Source organism: Mobula hypostoma, chromosome X1, assembly GCF_963921235.1.
Source record: "Mobula hypostoma chromosome X1, sMobHyp1.1, whole genome shotgun sequence".
Lineage (NCBI taxonomy): Eukaryota > Metazoa > Chordata > Chondrichthyes > Myliobatiformes > Myliobatidae > Mobula > Mobula hypostoma.
In genome coordinates this window covers 15,573,364-15,586,504 of record NC_086128.1, presented here as the reverse complement: position 1 = coordinate 15,586,504, position 13,141 = coordinate 15,573,364, and the positions used below count along the sequence as shown (strand labels likewise).

Here is a 13,141-nt window from a genome sequence, read left to right as displayed (position 1 = left end):
AGCCATATAAAGAACATTCCAGGAATCATTGAATAAAAGAAATATATGTATATACTAATTATGAGGTGAAAAATCAGAAATTGTGACACATGTTAAAGGTAAGCTACAATCTAAAATGGGAGCTGAAAAAAACAGGGAAAAAAAAATTTTGCTCTGCATGATTTTCAGTTCAGGAAATGTGGTAAATAAAAAACAACAAATTTTGATGGAAGAAAAGACATCTTTCATGTTTGATTGAAAATGATGTGAGCAATAAGGAGATAAAGAATCATGAAACAGATCCATTTGAAGGTAGTCTTGTTTATTTCTTATTTTAAAGCAACCAACAATTCAAGTGATAACATATTGAAAAGTTTATTCTGAAACCTACCTCTACACATTTGCATCTTGTTGTCAATCTCTCAGAACCAAAGTGACAGCAAGTCAAGCATTTACTAAATCATTCACATCTTAACACTATAATATACCGCTTCTTAGCTATTCAAAATTTCATCCAATATATTGTTACTGAAATTACATTGCACAATTCATGTGAATCTATTGGTTTGTATAGCCTGTGTTTATCTAATAGATTGATCAATAATGAAGAATATCAGCATATTGGACCAGTCACTCCCTAACAGAGATCTCAAGACATATGCAAGGGATTTTACAGTGCCAGCATTTAAAAAATGAACAATTCTCTAAATTTGCAAAGCTAGAATTAACAGAACTGAACTCTCAAATAAAGATGGCAAATGAACAAGAGAAGGAAATAAAATGGTTTAGTTGCTCAAGACTCATAATTCATTATTGCAAAGCACTTATTGTTGATGAAACTGTAACACCATCCAACTGCTCCACTGTTTTCACCAGTATGTTCTTAGAGGATTCTGTTCGTTGTCCTGCGATGCGAGACGTTTCCATTGCACCCAGACCACTCTGATAAGCGGAGTTGCCATAGTTACCTATATTTTAAATATTCAAATTTAACACTTATGATTCTTTCATGAAAATTATTCAATATCCTTCATACATTTGCAACAGCACTTTGAAAACTGCAAAGAACTTATCCAAAACAGTATGAGAAGAAATGGCTTCTTCAGCCATCGCTAAACAGTTGTTGATCTTGTCATTAAGTATAACTGCCTTAATAATAGGGTAGCACAGTAGTCTAGCAGTTAGCGCAATCAGTGCCAGCTCTCACTGATCGGGGCTCAATTCCCATTGCTGTAAGGAGTTTGTACGTTCTCTCTGTGATGCTGATGGCTTTTCATCTGGTATCCTGGGTTTCTCCCACACTCCAAACACATTACAGTTGGAGTTAGTAAGTTGTTGGCGTGGCATGTGGGCGCCACAACCATGGCAAAACTTGTGCCCTCAGCACAATCCTTACTGATGTGATTTGACACAAACGATGCATCTCTCTCTCTGTTTTGATGTATATGTGACAAATACAGCTTATTTTTAAGATTCAAAGGTTTACGTGATATTTCCTTCAAGGGTGCTGAATTAAAATTTCAGACTGCTGTATGTACAGAATTTTTATCTGTTTTAATAATAATTGATAAAAGAAGCCAGACAATGCTGGAAATACTGATCAGAACCAGAAACCTCTGAAAAATAGAACATAATGAGTTCAAGATTGAAAAACAATCAATCAGTATTCACAACTAATGGAAAGGTGAGAATGTGAAATGCCAGCCTTTCTTTTCTCATTACAACTGAGGAGTGATCAAAGTCCAACCAAAAATTGCCATTTTTATTTTGCGTTTTGTGTTTTGGTCAGTAGTTAAAATCTCAAGCAAGGATTATACGTTCTCTTACCTTGCTGTGAAACTTGTTGGACGCTGAGGGTTTTGACGCCTTCTACCATCCTGTTGATAAAGGAAACACTTGTGTAACAACAGCCATTTCTAGGATGTTCAGAAATATATCTTTTTCAAGTTACCAAGGGTTTCCTTCTGAAAGCAGCAATGAGCTGCATGGGTGAAGTTGATGGGCACATTGACTCTGTCGAGCCTTGCCCGAGACACTGATTCTGTAAGTTCCAGTGCTGCTGGTGAACAGCAGTAGCCTCGTCAGTGTGCGCAGGGAGCTATTCGTCAGCCTGCTTATGTTGTACAATGCTTCATCCACTGCAGCATCAGGGGAGAGTTCACCTAGTGGTGACTGAATCACTGACTAGATGTTCATTCGGAGAGTGAGTCTGATGTATTTCTGGGGTCAGATGAAAACCAGCCTTTAAACAAAAGTAAGTGCCGCTCCCTGGACCAAATGCCCCATTAAAGACAAAGACTCTAGGAATGAAGAGTGCAATAAAGAGCCTGTACAGATTGTAATCTGCAAGTACGCAGGACTGTGGCATCAACCCAGTGTGATATCTGCAACTTGGAAAAGACCAAAGCCCTACCTGATTTCCTCTTGCGCCAGTAGTTTACTGTAGGTGTTAATTTCGATATCCAGAGCCAGCTTGACATTTATCAGCTCGTCGATTTCACGAGTTTGCTTGGCAATCTCCTGTTTTGCTTTCCTGATGGCTTCTTGCAGATCAACGATATTTTGTTTACTGTCTTTGAGAGACATCTCGCCACGTTCCTCTGCTTCAGCGATCGCAGCCTCCAGTTTCAAACGCTGAGTCACACAGAGGTTAGTGTGGACATTTTTGCAGATTATAACATGAAGCCTTGCCAACATCCCCACCCTGCTATCGGAAAGAGCCATACTGAGAGTAGAGTATTGCAGATTGGCTTAGGAGTAATCGAGTTCACCAGGGTTACAGTGGAAGGAACCAGCCAGGTTGTTACTACTGAAAGTTCCCCAGTGTATGATTTAGCTCAGATTGACCTGTGTTTCAGCTGTCTCTTGGTCATTTGCTTTGGGCTGGGAAGAGAAAAGTGCAGATGCAAGAGACGGCAGATGCTGCAGTCTGGAGTAAGAAAATAGCAGAACTACTGCAGAAGATCAGCGGGTGAAGTAGCATCCGTGAAGGCAAAAAGAATTATTGACCATTTGGGTCGTGTCGCTGCATTAGAACTCGGGACTTGAGAGGAAAGACATTTTGCTACCGTCGTTAGGCCGCAACCAAGATCTCTTGTTTGCTTTCACTTCCTGACTTACCTGCTGCTTCAGATACTCGATGTCCCCAGTCAGCTTACGGATGCGATTCTGCAGATCATTACACTCCGATTTGATCACTCGCACTTCTTCCGCATGACCTCCAGGCATTGTGCTGAGTTCCACCATCTGCAAGGAGACACTGGTAGACGTCAGTAAGGGTTTCTCCTCCCAGCACAGAGGTCAGAGCTATCAATGCACTTCTACGTGGGGCTGGAGCTGGAGCTCACCTTCGCCTTTTTCCAGTTCTCGGCATCATCACGGCATTTATCTGCCATACTTTGGTATTGGGCCTTGACTTCACTGATGATCTGGTCTATGTTCAGGTTGCGGCTAGTGTCCACCTGCACGCTGACAGCAGTGTTCTGAATCTGTGACTCCAGCTCACGGATTTCCTAAAGATGGGCAGAGCAAAACTAGTGTAAGGAGATGGAATTGAACAGCAAAAGGACCAGAAGGCTCTTGCACCATGTAGCATATTTACCTCTTGGAAGATTGTCTTCAGGAATTCAATTTCATCAGTCAGGCTTTCTAGTTTTGCTTCCAATTCCACCTTGTTCATGTAGGATTCATCAACATCCTGGAGAGAGTAGGGCACAAGGTTTGTAAATCTATTGAAGACCACTGATATGGTCCTGCAGAGAGCTAGAAAATAGTGCTCACCTTCTTCACCATGACAAACTCGTTTTCCATTTCAGTTCTCTTGTTAATTTCATCTTCGTATCTGAAATGAACCACTGACGTTACTGGCAATCCCTTGGAAATCAACATTTCTGTCCCATTTCTTCGACAGGGCCATGCTGGTTGTCGGAACTCCCTGCTCCCTGCTGCTTAGCCATGATTTCCTCACACTTCTATTTATCCCCGTGTGTGCACCGCTCTTCCTGACATTTGATTCCGCAAGACACAGCATCCCGCTACGCCAGACAGGTCGACCGTGCCGCGCCTCGACGGAATGAAACAACATACGCTGCCGTCCCTGAACTGACGGCTATTTCGGTGACTCCCTGAGCTCTGAGTGACACCTCTCTATCCAGACCTCAGTCTTAACGGAGCTCTCCCCGACGGGCACTTGCCCGACCCAGCTTCCAGACCTCCACTAGCTGCTGTTAGGTTACAAAGAAACCCAATGGAAAATAGCTGATTGTAACCGGGAATTGTTCGAACGTTTACCCCGCCCACGATTTGCCCGATTCCGCTCTTTTTTTTTCTCTGAACCAGTGAACAGATACGGGACGAGTTGGGAAATCCTGGTGGGAGACAGTACACTTACTTGCCCTTAAAGTCCTCAACTAGACCTTGCATCTGCACAAGGTCCGATTCGAACTTCAGCTTCTCCTGCCCAAGAGTTTCCAGTTGCCTCTTGAGGTTGTCAATGTAAGTTTGGAACATGTTATCGATGTTGGAGGTGTAGGTCCCCTGCCTCTTCAGAAGCTCCAGTTTGACCTTCAGCTGAGCATTTTGCTGTTCGAGAAGGCGAACCTGCGGGTGAGGAATGAACACACGCTTAGATTTTTGCATTGAGCTGGCGAGGAAGTGAAAAGAGACATTTGCACAATGCTGCCAAGACAGGCGCAGCAGCGGGTTACAGACAGAGCTGGATACGGTACGGTACCTGGTTTATGAAACTTGCGAACTGGTTGTTGAGCGTAGTCAGCTCCCTCGTTTCCTGCATACGAACTTGTTGCAGACTGGTGTCATTTTGTGGTAGTGGGGCGCTTAGATCAAGGGCCGGCATCATCGAACTAGAACTGAAATTTGACCTTAAACCTGAACCGTAACCTGAACCGTAACCTGAATTGTAGCCTGAACTAAGCTTGATCGATGAGCCAGAAAGCATACGTCTTGACCCTCCGATACCTGTTCCAATTCCAGCTCCAGACACACTCATCGCCTTTCTGCTACTAATTCTTCGCGACGACCCCACGGAGCCGGCAACACTAGACCGCATCGATGGGCCGCCTGAAAGCTGCGTGGTCTGTCTAAAGGACCTTTGGGTGTAAGGGACGCTCATGGTGAAATTAGAGTTTTGTTCTCTGGTTACGAGTTTGCTGGAGCGATCAGTCCCGATCTGAACTGCTGGCGCAGGTGAGAGCGGCTTTGAGCTGCTTTTATGAGCAGTGCGGATCTGGGCTTGGTCGGGGTGTCAGCTGACAGAAATGGGCATGGTGACATCGAGATAGAGGAGGAGCTCGGCACACCCTCTCCCATGGGTTCCAACCTGTCCGCTTGTGCACGGTAACCGCTCTCGGTGCCTCGGGCCAAACTGGCGTCAGCAAGAATGAGCGAGTCCGGGAAACAAGAAGAGCTCCCTCCAGTTGCTCAAGCAACGCCGATCAAGAGCGGAGAAACGACCATTAAGTGTCAGTTTGACTGCCCAACCCACCTGACCCACGGTGGTTGAGATACATTGTACAGGTAGGTGGTAGATTCAGAGTATCTCCAGCATTGCAAGGCATGCTGGGACATTTTGGAAGCAGCTCCCGGTTCCCGGTCATTTTACTTGCCCTCCGAATTCCCATACCGACCTGACTGCCCTGGACTCCTGAATTGCTAGGATCATGCTAGAGGAACAGCACCTCATATTCCCTATGGGTAGTTTAAAACCATAAGATATAGCAGCAGAATTAGGGAATTTGGCCCATCGAGTCTGCTCCGCCATGTCATCATGGCTGATCCAATTTTCCTCTCAGCCCCAGTCTCCTGCCCATCTGCCCCCAAATCCCTTCATGCTCTGACCAATCAAGAATCTATCAACCTCTGCCTTAAATATACGTAAACTCTTGGCCTCTACAGCTGTCTGTGGGAAAGAATTCCACAGATACACCACTCTAGTTAAAGAAATTCCTCCTCACCTCCATTCTAAAAGGACACCCCTCTATTCTGAGGCTGTGTCCTCTGGTCTTAGACTCTCCCATCATAGGAAACATACTCTCCACGTCCACTCTATCAAGGTCTTTCGCCATTTGATAGGTTTCAATGAGGTGACTCCTCGTTCTTCTGAATTCCAGTGAATACAGGCCCAGGCCATCAAACATTCTTCATATGACAAGCGTTTAATCCTGAAATCTTTTGTGTGAGCGATCTTTGCATCCTCTCAAGTTTCCGCACTTCCTTTCTAAGATAAGGGGCCCAAAACTGCTCGCAATATTCCAAGTGAGGCATCACCAGTGCTTTATAAGGTCTCAATATTACAACCTTGCTTTTATAATCTCGTCCTCTTGAAATGAATGCCAACATTGCATTTGCCTTCCTCACCACAGACTCAGCCTGCCAGTTACCCCTCAGGGAATCCTGCACAAGGACTCCCAAGTCCCTTTGCATCTCAGTTTTTTCTATTTTCTCCCCATTTAGAAAATAGTCAACCCTTTCATTTTTTCCTGCCAAAGTGCATGACCATACACTTCCCCAAACTGTGTTCCATCTGCCATTTCTTTGTCTATTCTCCTAATCTGTCTGTCCTTCTGTAGCCTCTCTACTTCCTCAAAACTTCACACATTTCATGCTCCCTGACACCTGGAACTTCCACCATACTGCCCTCCCCACCTCCCTTATTCGGTTCCATGTTTCACCTTCATCTCCTATCAGATCCCACCATCTGCAACCCTCTGTCATGTCCACATGTCTCCTCCCAGTCTCTGTCACTACAGGGTCACAATTCTACAGTATCATGGCTGCCTGATCTTGGCCTCAGCTCCACTTTCTCATCCTCTTCCCATCCCATATGTTTGACCGAGTCAGTGGATGCTGGAGCTGGTCTGCACTTCACATTCATCTCTTGCGCAGTGTCTACGTACCACGCAGCTCACTAGTCCTGGCAGTCTCCCTTTTGTAGCTGTTACGTAAGATGGAGCAGGCCACAGGATGTAGACAGTGGAAACAAAGGCCCTGCCAGAGAACCACCCTGATGGCGTTTTGGCTACTGATGTTTCCAAGGGCCCTTAAAACTTTCAGATATTGGTGGTAGTTAGGCATCTAAATAATTCAAAAGAATAAATGCTGTTCTGAAAATATATTTATTTCCTGTAGGATGTTCACTTTCTGTAAATGAATGAAAAAAAATACAAATATTCACTAAAGTAAGCAAAGTTGTCATTTTAATGAAGGGAAGCAGCACAATTAAAATGACTGCGGTCCTGCTAGGTGAAACCTCTATGCTCGTGTAGGCTGAAAGGCCAGAGTAGCTTTGGAGTAAGGACTGGTGCATGTAGCCTTAGCTGGGGCCTATGAGTGTGCCCTTGACTACACCTTTGCTTGTGGAAAGTGGGAGGAATCAAAAGAGAAGTTATTAAGGGTAAGGACATGCTCTGCCAGGCAGAGGAACAGTGTTGACAGAGGACTGCACACACAAAATGCTGGAGGAACTCAGCAGGCAGCATCTGCGGAAAGGAGTAAACAGTTGATATTTCAAGCTGAAACCCTTCTTCAGGATTTCCAGCATCTGCAGATTTTCTCACGTTGACAGAGAGTAACTGGTTGCATCATTATTCCGGAGAAATGCTAAGGGCCCAAAGACCATTATGCGGTAATTCTCTTAGATGTATAGAATTTTCAGCAAACATTATTTTCTGCTGTCTCAAAAGGATTATCTTGTTAACTGATGCAATACCATCATATATTTACCGTACTTGATGGTTTTGTGGCACAGGGGTCGGAAAGAATGTGAGAAACCTCCTGGACTTCATGTCCTCATTCAGGTCGGTCTGAAACCTGGGTTTCAGAGGAACCCACTCGTTGGTGCAAGAACTCAGCTGCGTGTGATGAAAATTGCTAACTACAGAAAAAAAATTGTTTCTCCTGACGGGTGCAACACTACAAATGCTTCATTTGCTGTAAATTTATGCTGAAATACTCCAATACGACTGATCAGTGTTAATGCTTAATCGCATCAATTTATGTGTCAGAATATAGGTAGTGATTGTCTAATGAAAGGGATTTGACCCTGAAAAGCATTTTTTCAAGCAACATTTCATAAATGGAGATGGCTGTGTGAATTCCATTAACTTGAACTTGAAATGGTGCAATTTGTTATTATGCACCATGATTGACACATCAAGGAGATATAAAGATTTCTAAACAGAAAGCACATACCCTAGAAGGTCAATACATTTTTTTTAAGTTGTTAATCAACATTGTTTGTATAAATATATTTGAAACTGTAAAAAACATTGCAACCCATGTTTACAAAGTATCTCGGGTTCCAAAGAAATGTTTGGAGTTTTCTACCAGGACAGAGGTCTTCCAGGTTAGTGCATTATTCATGATACCGCACAAAGATGTTCACAATTCTTGCCTATTATATGTTATTGTCTTTGTCTCTCTGTGTCCATCAGAATTGTTGCCTTTTATTACCCTCTTGCTACAATTTGGAAAAGCTATGCCAATTGGCTAATGTAGCATATATCTTCCCTCACAAGCTTTCCCTGTGCTTTAATTACCGATTTGGCGAAGCAGTTGACTGAGGTCACAAGTTGAACATGCTTCATATTTGCCTCTATATGTGTTGCAAAACTGTCTAATATGCCTCCAATGACATTTCTGCTTGGATTTGATCAAGGGCACCTGATGTCCAATAGATCTAACAACAGATCTTGGAGAATTCCGAAAGTGTGATTTTCTTTTTGTGCGATCACAATGCCACTTTCTTTGTGGGAAGTAAAGACAATGTCTGGGTGTCTGTGTTTTCTCCAACCATGCTGAGCTGCTTGGCGTCAAATTCTCTTCAGATGCACAATGCAGCAGGTCCTCTCCAATTTGGTCTCATTTGGAAGCTAATAATAGTCATAGGCATAGTCATACTTTATTGATCGCAGGGGAAATTGGTTTTTGTTACAGTTGGACCATAAATAATAAATAGTAATAGAACCATAAATATTTAAATAGTAATATGTAAATTATGCCAGTAAATTATGAAATAAGTCCAGGACCAGCCTATTGGCTCAGTAGCTTCCAATATGAGCTGATGGTAGTACACGTGCAAGTTATTGGTTTGATATTGTCACATGTACTGAGAAGATATAGAGAAATGCTTTTGCTTTGCACGCCATCCAGACAGGGTATCCAAACGTAATAATTTCGAGGTAGTACAAAAGGAATACAGAATTGTTGAGGCGAACGGGTGAACCCAAATTCAAGGCACTGACACAGAGAGACAGAGTTGACACCGGCAGACAACAGCGTGGAAAGAAAATCTAGAATACACAATTGGAAGCGGCCTAGGACGTGAACTAGCACACTGGCTGAAGCAACGATCTGGCGATGAGTGGATGGAAAGCCGGGGTACTTATTCTGCAGGTTAGATGAGATTCAGGTACGCCGCAATCAGGAAGCCCGGGAGAACAAAAGGAACGCCACGCCCACCGTGCCGACACACAATCTCACACACACACACACACACACACACACAAACATACACAAACGCCAAGAACATTTACTTATTTCCTCCACTATCAACTCTGCTCTCAAACGCATCTCCCCCATTTCACGTACATCTGCTCTTACTCCATCCTCCCGCTACCCCACTAGGAATAGCGTTCCCCTGGTCCTCACCTACCACCCCGCCAGCCTCCAGGTCCAACATATTATTCTCCGTAACTTCCGCCAACTCGAACAGGATCCCACCACTAAGCACATCTTTCCCTCCCCGGCCTCTCTGCTTTCTGCAGAGATCGCTCCCTTCGTGACTCCCTTGTCCATTCGTCCCCCCCATCCTTCCCCACTGATCTCCCTCCTGGCACTTATCCTTGTAAGCGGAACAGGTGCTACACGTGTCCTTACACTTCCTCCCTTACCACCATTCAGGGCCACAGACAGTCCTTTCAGGTGAGGTGACACTTCACCTGTGAGTCGGCTGGGGTGATATACTGCATCCAGTGCTCCCGATGTGGCCTTCTATATATTGGCCAGACCCGACGCAGACTGGGACACCGCTTTGCTGAACACCTACGCTCTGTCTGCCAGAGAAAGCAGGATCTCCCAGTGGCCACACATTTTAATTCCACATCCCATTCCCATTCTGACATGTCTATCCACGGCCTCCTCTACTGTAAAGATGAAGCCACACTCAGGTTGGAGGAACAACACCTTACATTCCGTCTGGGCAGCCTCCAACCTGATGGCATGAACATCGACTTCTCTAACTTCCGCTAATGCCCCAACTCCCCCTCGTACCCCATCTGTTATTTATTTTTATACGCACATTCTTTCTCGCATGCTCCTTTTTCTCCCTCTGTCCCTCTCACTATACTCCTTGCCCATCCTCTGGTTTCCCCCACCCCTTGTCTTTCTCCCCGGACCTCCTGTCCCATGATCCTCTCATATCCATTTTGCCAATCAACTGTGCAGCTCTTGGCTCCATCCCTCCCCCTCCCACTTTCAAATCTCTTACTAACTCTTCCTTCAGTTAGTCCTGACGAAGGGTCTCGGCCTGAAATGTCGACTGCACCCCTTCCTAGAGATGCTGCCTGGCCTGCTGCGTTCACCAGCAACTTTGATGTGTGTTGCACACACACAAACACACACACACAGACGGGGAGCTGGAGAAACACGCGGGAAAAGGGAATTTGGAGAACATCAGGAATAAATAGAAGGGACGGCCGGGACCGTGACATGAATATTACAGAGCAAGTGCAATACAGGTTGACAAATCAGGTTCAAGGTTGACAATACATTTTCACCTAGCAAACACATGGAATTTGTACACATTTATTGTATGTATTTTGCCAATCTCAATAATGAAAGTATTGTTGTTGACATTTAGATAGCAGTGGCACTTTATTTTCTATGCTTAATTCAGAAGATGAAACCAGGCTTAGGATATTGTTGGGAAATCAGTAGTGTGTAGTTGGAGATTTTGGTACAAGGCCCTAGAATCACTATCCTGGTTTTCTCAAGGCATCAGCTTTATTTGTGCTCAGGATTATGCACGTTACTTCATGATCTGCAGTATTTCATCTCTTGCTGTCAAGTTGCATAATCCATGGTGAGATTCCAACAGATGATCTGTTTGCCCTCAAAAAGCCACTTACACTGCCATTAGTGAATTATTGGCAGAGAAGATCACAGAGAAGCTGATGGTGGGGGACGATCAGCTGCATATATAGCTTTAACCATGCTCAAGATGGCAACTACTAACTTGCCAAGCTCACCTACTTCTGGCTTAGCCATCGATCCTCAGCAAATTGCTGAGAACAGAACCTTACATTAATGACAGCAGGGATATTGACTCCCTCCTTCACGCCCAAGGACAAAGCTGGGAACTGGGCCATGTATGCAGCTGGATGTGGGCAGGAAACATCGATATGAACATGGTCCTGCAACGTGCAGTCAGAAAATGGCCGGGAGGTAAATGGGTGAATGGGGTATGATTAAGCACCTGGCCAGAATCGAGTTTATAAATATGGCTGAGGTATGACTCAGAGAGGCACCAAATGTGCAAGCTGGAGCAGAGTTAGATGTGCAATAGCTACTCCAGTTAAAAGCAATCGTATGCAACTTCCACTCTGTGTACTTTACTAAATTTAGGGCACTGGAACCTTTGATAATGCTGCAGTCACATCCCAATAATGTGTTTGATCTTTCAATGACTTCAAGAAGTGGGGTGGAGAACACACCCATGTCTATCAATGGTGCTGTAGTGGAGATGGTTGGGAGTTTCAAATGACCAGGTGTTCTTATCACCGACAATTTGTCTTGGCTCAGCTACGTGGATGATACAGCCAAGAAAGCACATTAGTGCCTCTACTTCCTCAGAATTCTAAGGAACCTCAGCATGTCCCTGATGACCCTCACCAATTTGCACAGATTCTGTATGTAAGCCCCCCTGGCAAGCCTTAGGGTCGCTCAACTTTCTGTCATCTCGGGAAACAGCCCTCGGCCCCGCCAAACTGGGTAATTAAGTTTTCGTGGATGCTGTGTGATGTACCCCACCCCGCCAAATAACAGACAATACACCATATATGATAAAATGAATGACAGTTTATAGAGATTACTGGAACTATATAATGAATAGACATAAAATATAAAAAGGAAATAAAAGGCGCCACACTTATCAAAGTTCAATCTCTTCATGCACAAACAGTTGGAGCTCTAGTAACGATCCTCTCTTCACCATTCGTTCCCCTCTGACCACTCCGACGTGCCGCCTGGGACCAACCACGGTGGTCGACCAGACGCTCCACACGAGTCTGTCGCCGTCTCCTCTCCTCACCGAAGACCCCCGACCTTGGACTCCTGCTCGGGTCCGACCCCGTTAGCCAGCTCACAGCAGATTGTCCATCCTCTCTGTGTCCATCGCGCCTTCTCCCCAAAAACCCACGCATCATAATAACTTACAGACACACTAGAAAGAATAACGTGGATGCCCACTGGTTCATTTGTTCTCTTATCAACATGATAACCCAAACAAGCTGTGAGCGAGAGAACTTTCTCAGCATTTAACATAACAAAGAAGCCATTTTAATTATAACATAACAAAGAAGCCATAAAAGAAGACATAAAAGAAGAAACCCCTTACATATAAAACATACTATCTGGATGCTCTGAGTTATCAAGAATCTATGAACCCCCACCTTAAATACACCTGATGACCTGGCCTCCACAGCCAATTATGGCAACAAATTCCACAGATTCACCACCCCCTGGCTATAGAAATCTCTCCTAATCTTCATTCTAAATGGACGTCCCTCTATCCTGAGTGTATACCCTCTGCTCTGAGACTCACGCACTATGGGAGGCTACTTTTGATATCGTTTTTGATATTGTTGGCTAGCTTACCTTTGTAGCTCATTTTTTAGCTCCTTATGGCTATTTTAGTTGCCTTCTGTTGATTTCTGAAAGCTTCCCACTCCTCAAGTTTCCCACTAATTTTCCTTCTATTATATGCCCTGTGTTTTGCTCTTATGTCGGCCTTGACTTCTCTTGTCAGCCACTTGCCTTTAGAATATTTCTTCTTTGGGATGTATCTGTCCTGTATCTTCCAAATTGCTCCCAGAGGCTCTAACCATTGTTGCTCTGCCGTCATCCCTGCTAATGTTTCCTTCCGATC

The 13,141-nt window shown here is 44.4% G+C and overlaps 1 protein-coding gene across 1 annotated transcript; it reads right to left on the bottom strand.

Moving 5' to 3' along the window:
* Window positions 1-284: 284 nt before the first annotated feature.
* LOC134340125 (keratin, type II cytoskeletal 8-like) lies at window positions 285-5,204 on the bottom strand. Its single transcript, XM_063037004.1, has 9 exons — window positions 4,712-5,204; window positions 4,370-4,578; window positions 3,760-3,820; window positions 3,581-3,676; window positions 3,327-3,491; window positions 3,100-3,225; window positions 2,393-2,613; window positions 1,807-1,856; window positions 285-947 (listed from the first exon to the last, which is right to left on the bottom strand). The coding sequence occupies exons 1-9, from the start codon at window positions 5,108-5,110 to the stop codon at window positions 790-792; spliced, it is 1,485 nt and encodes a 494-aa protein (XP_062893074.1). The 5' UTR covers window positions 5,111-5,204; the 3' UTR covers window positions 285-789.
* Between the last annotated feature and the right edge of the window lie 7,937 nt (window positions 5,205-13,141).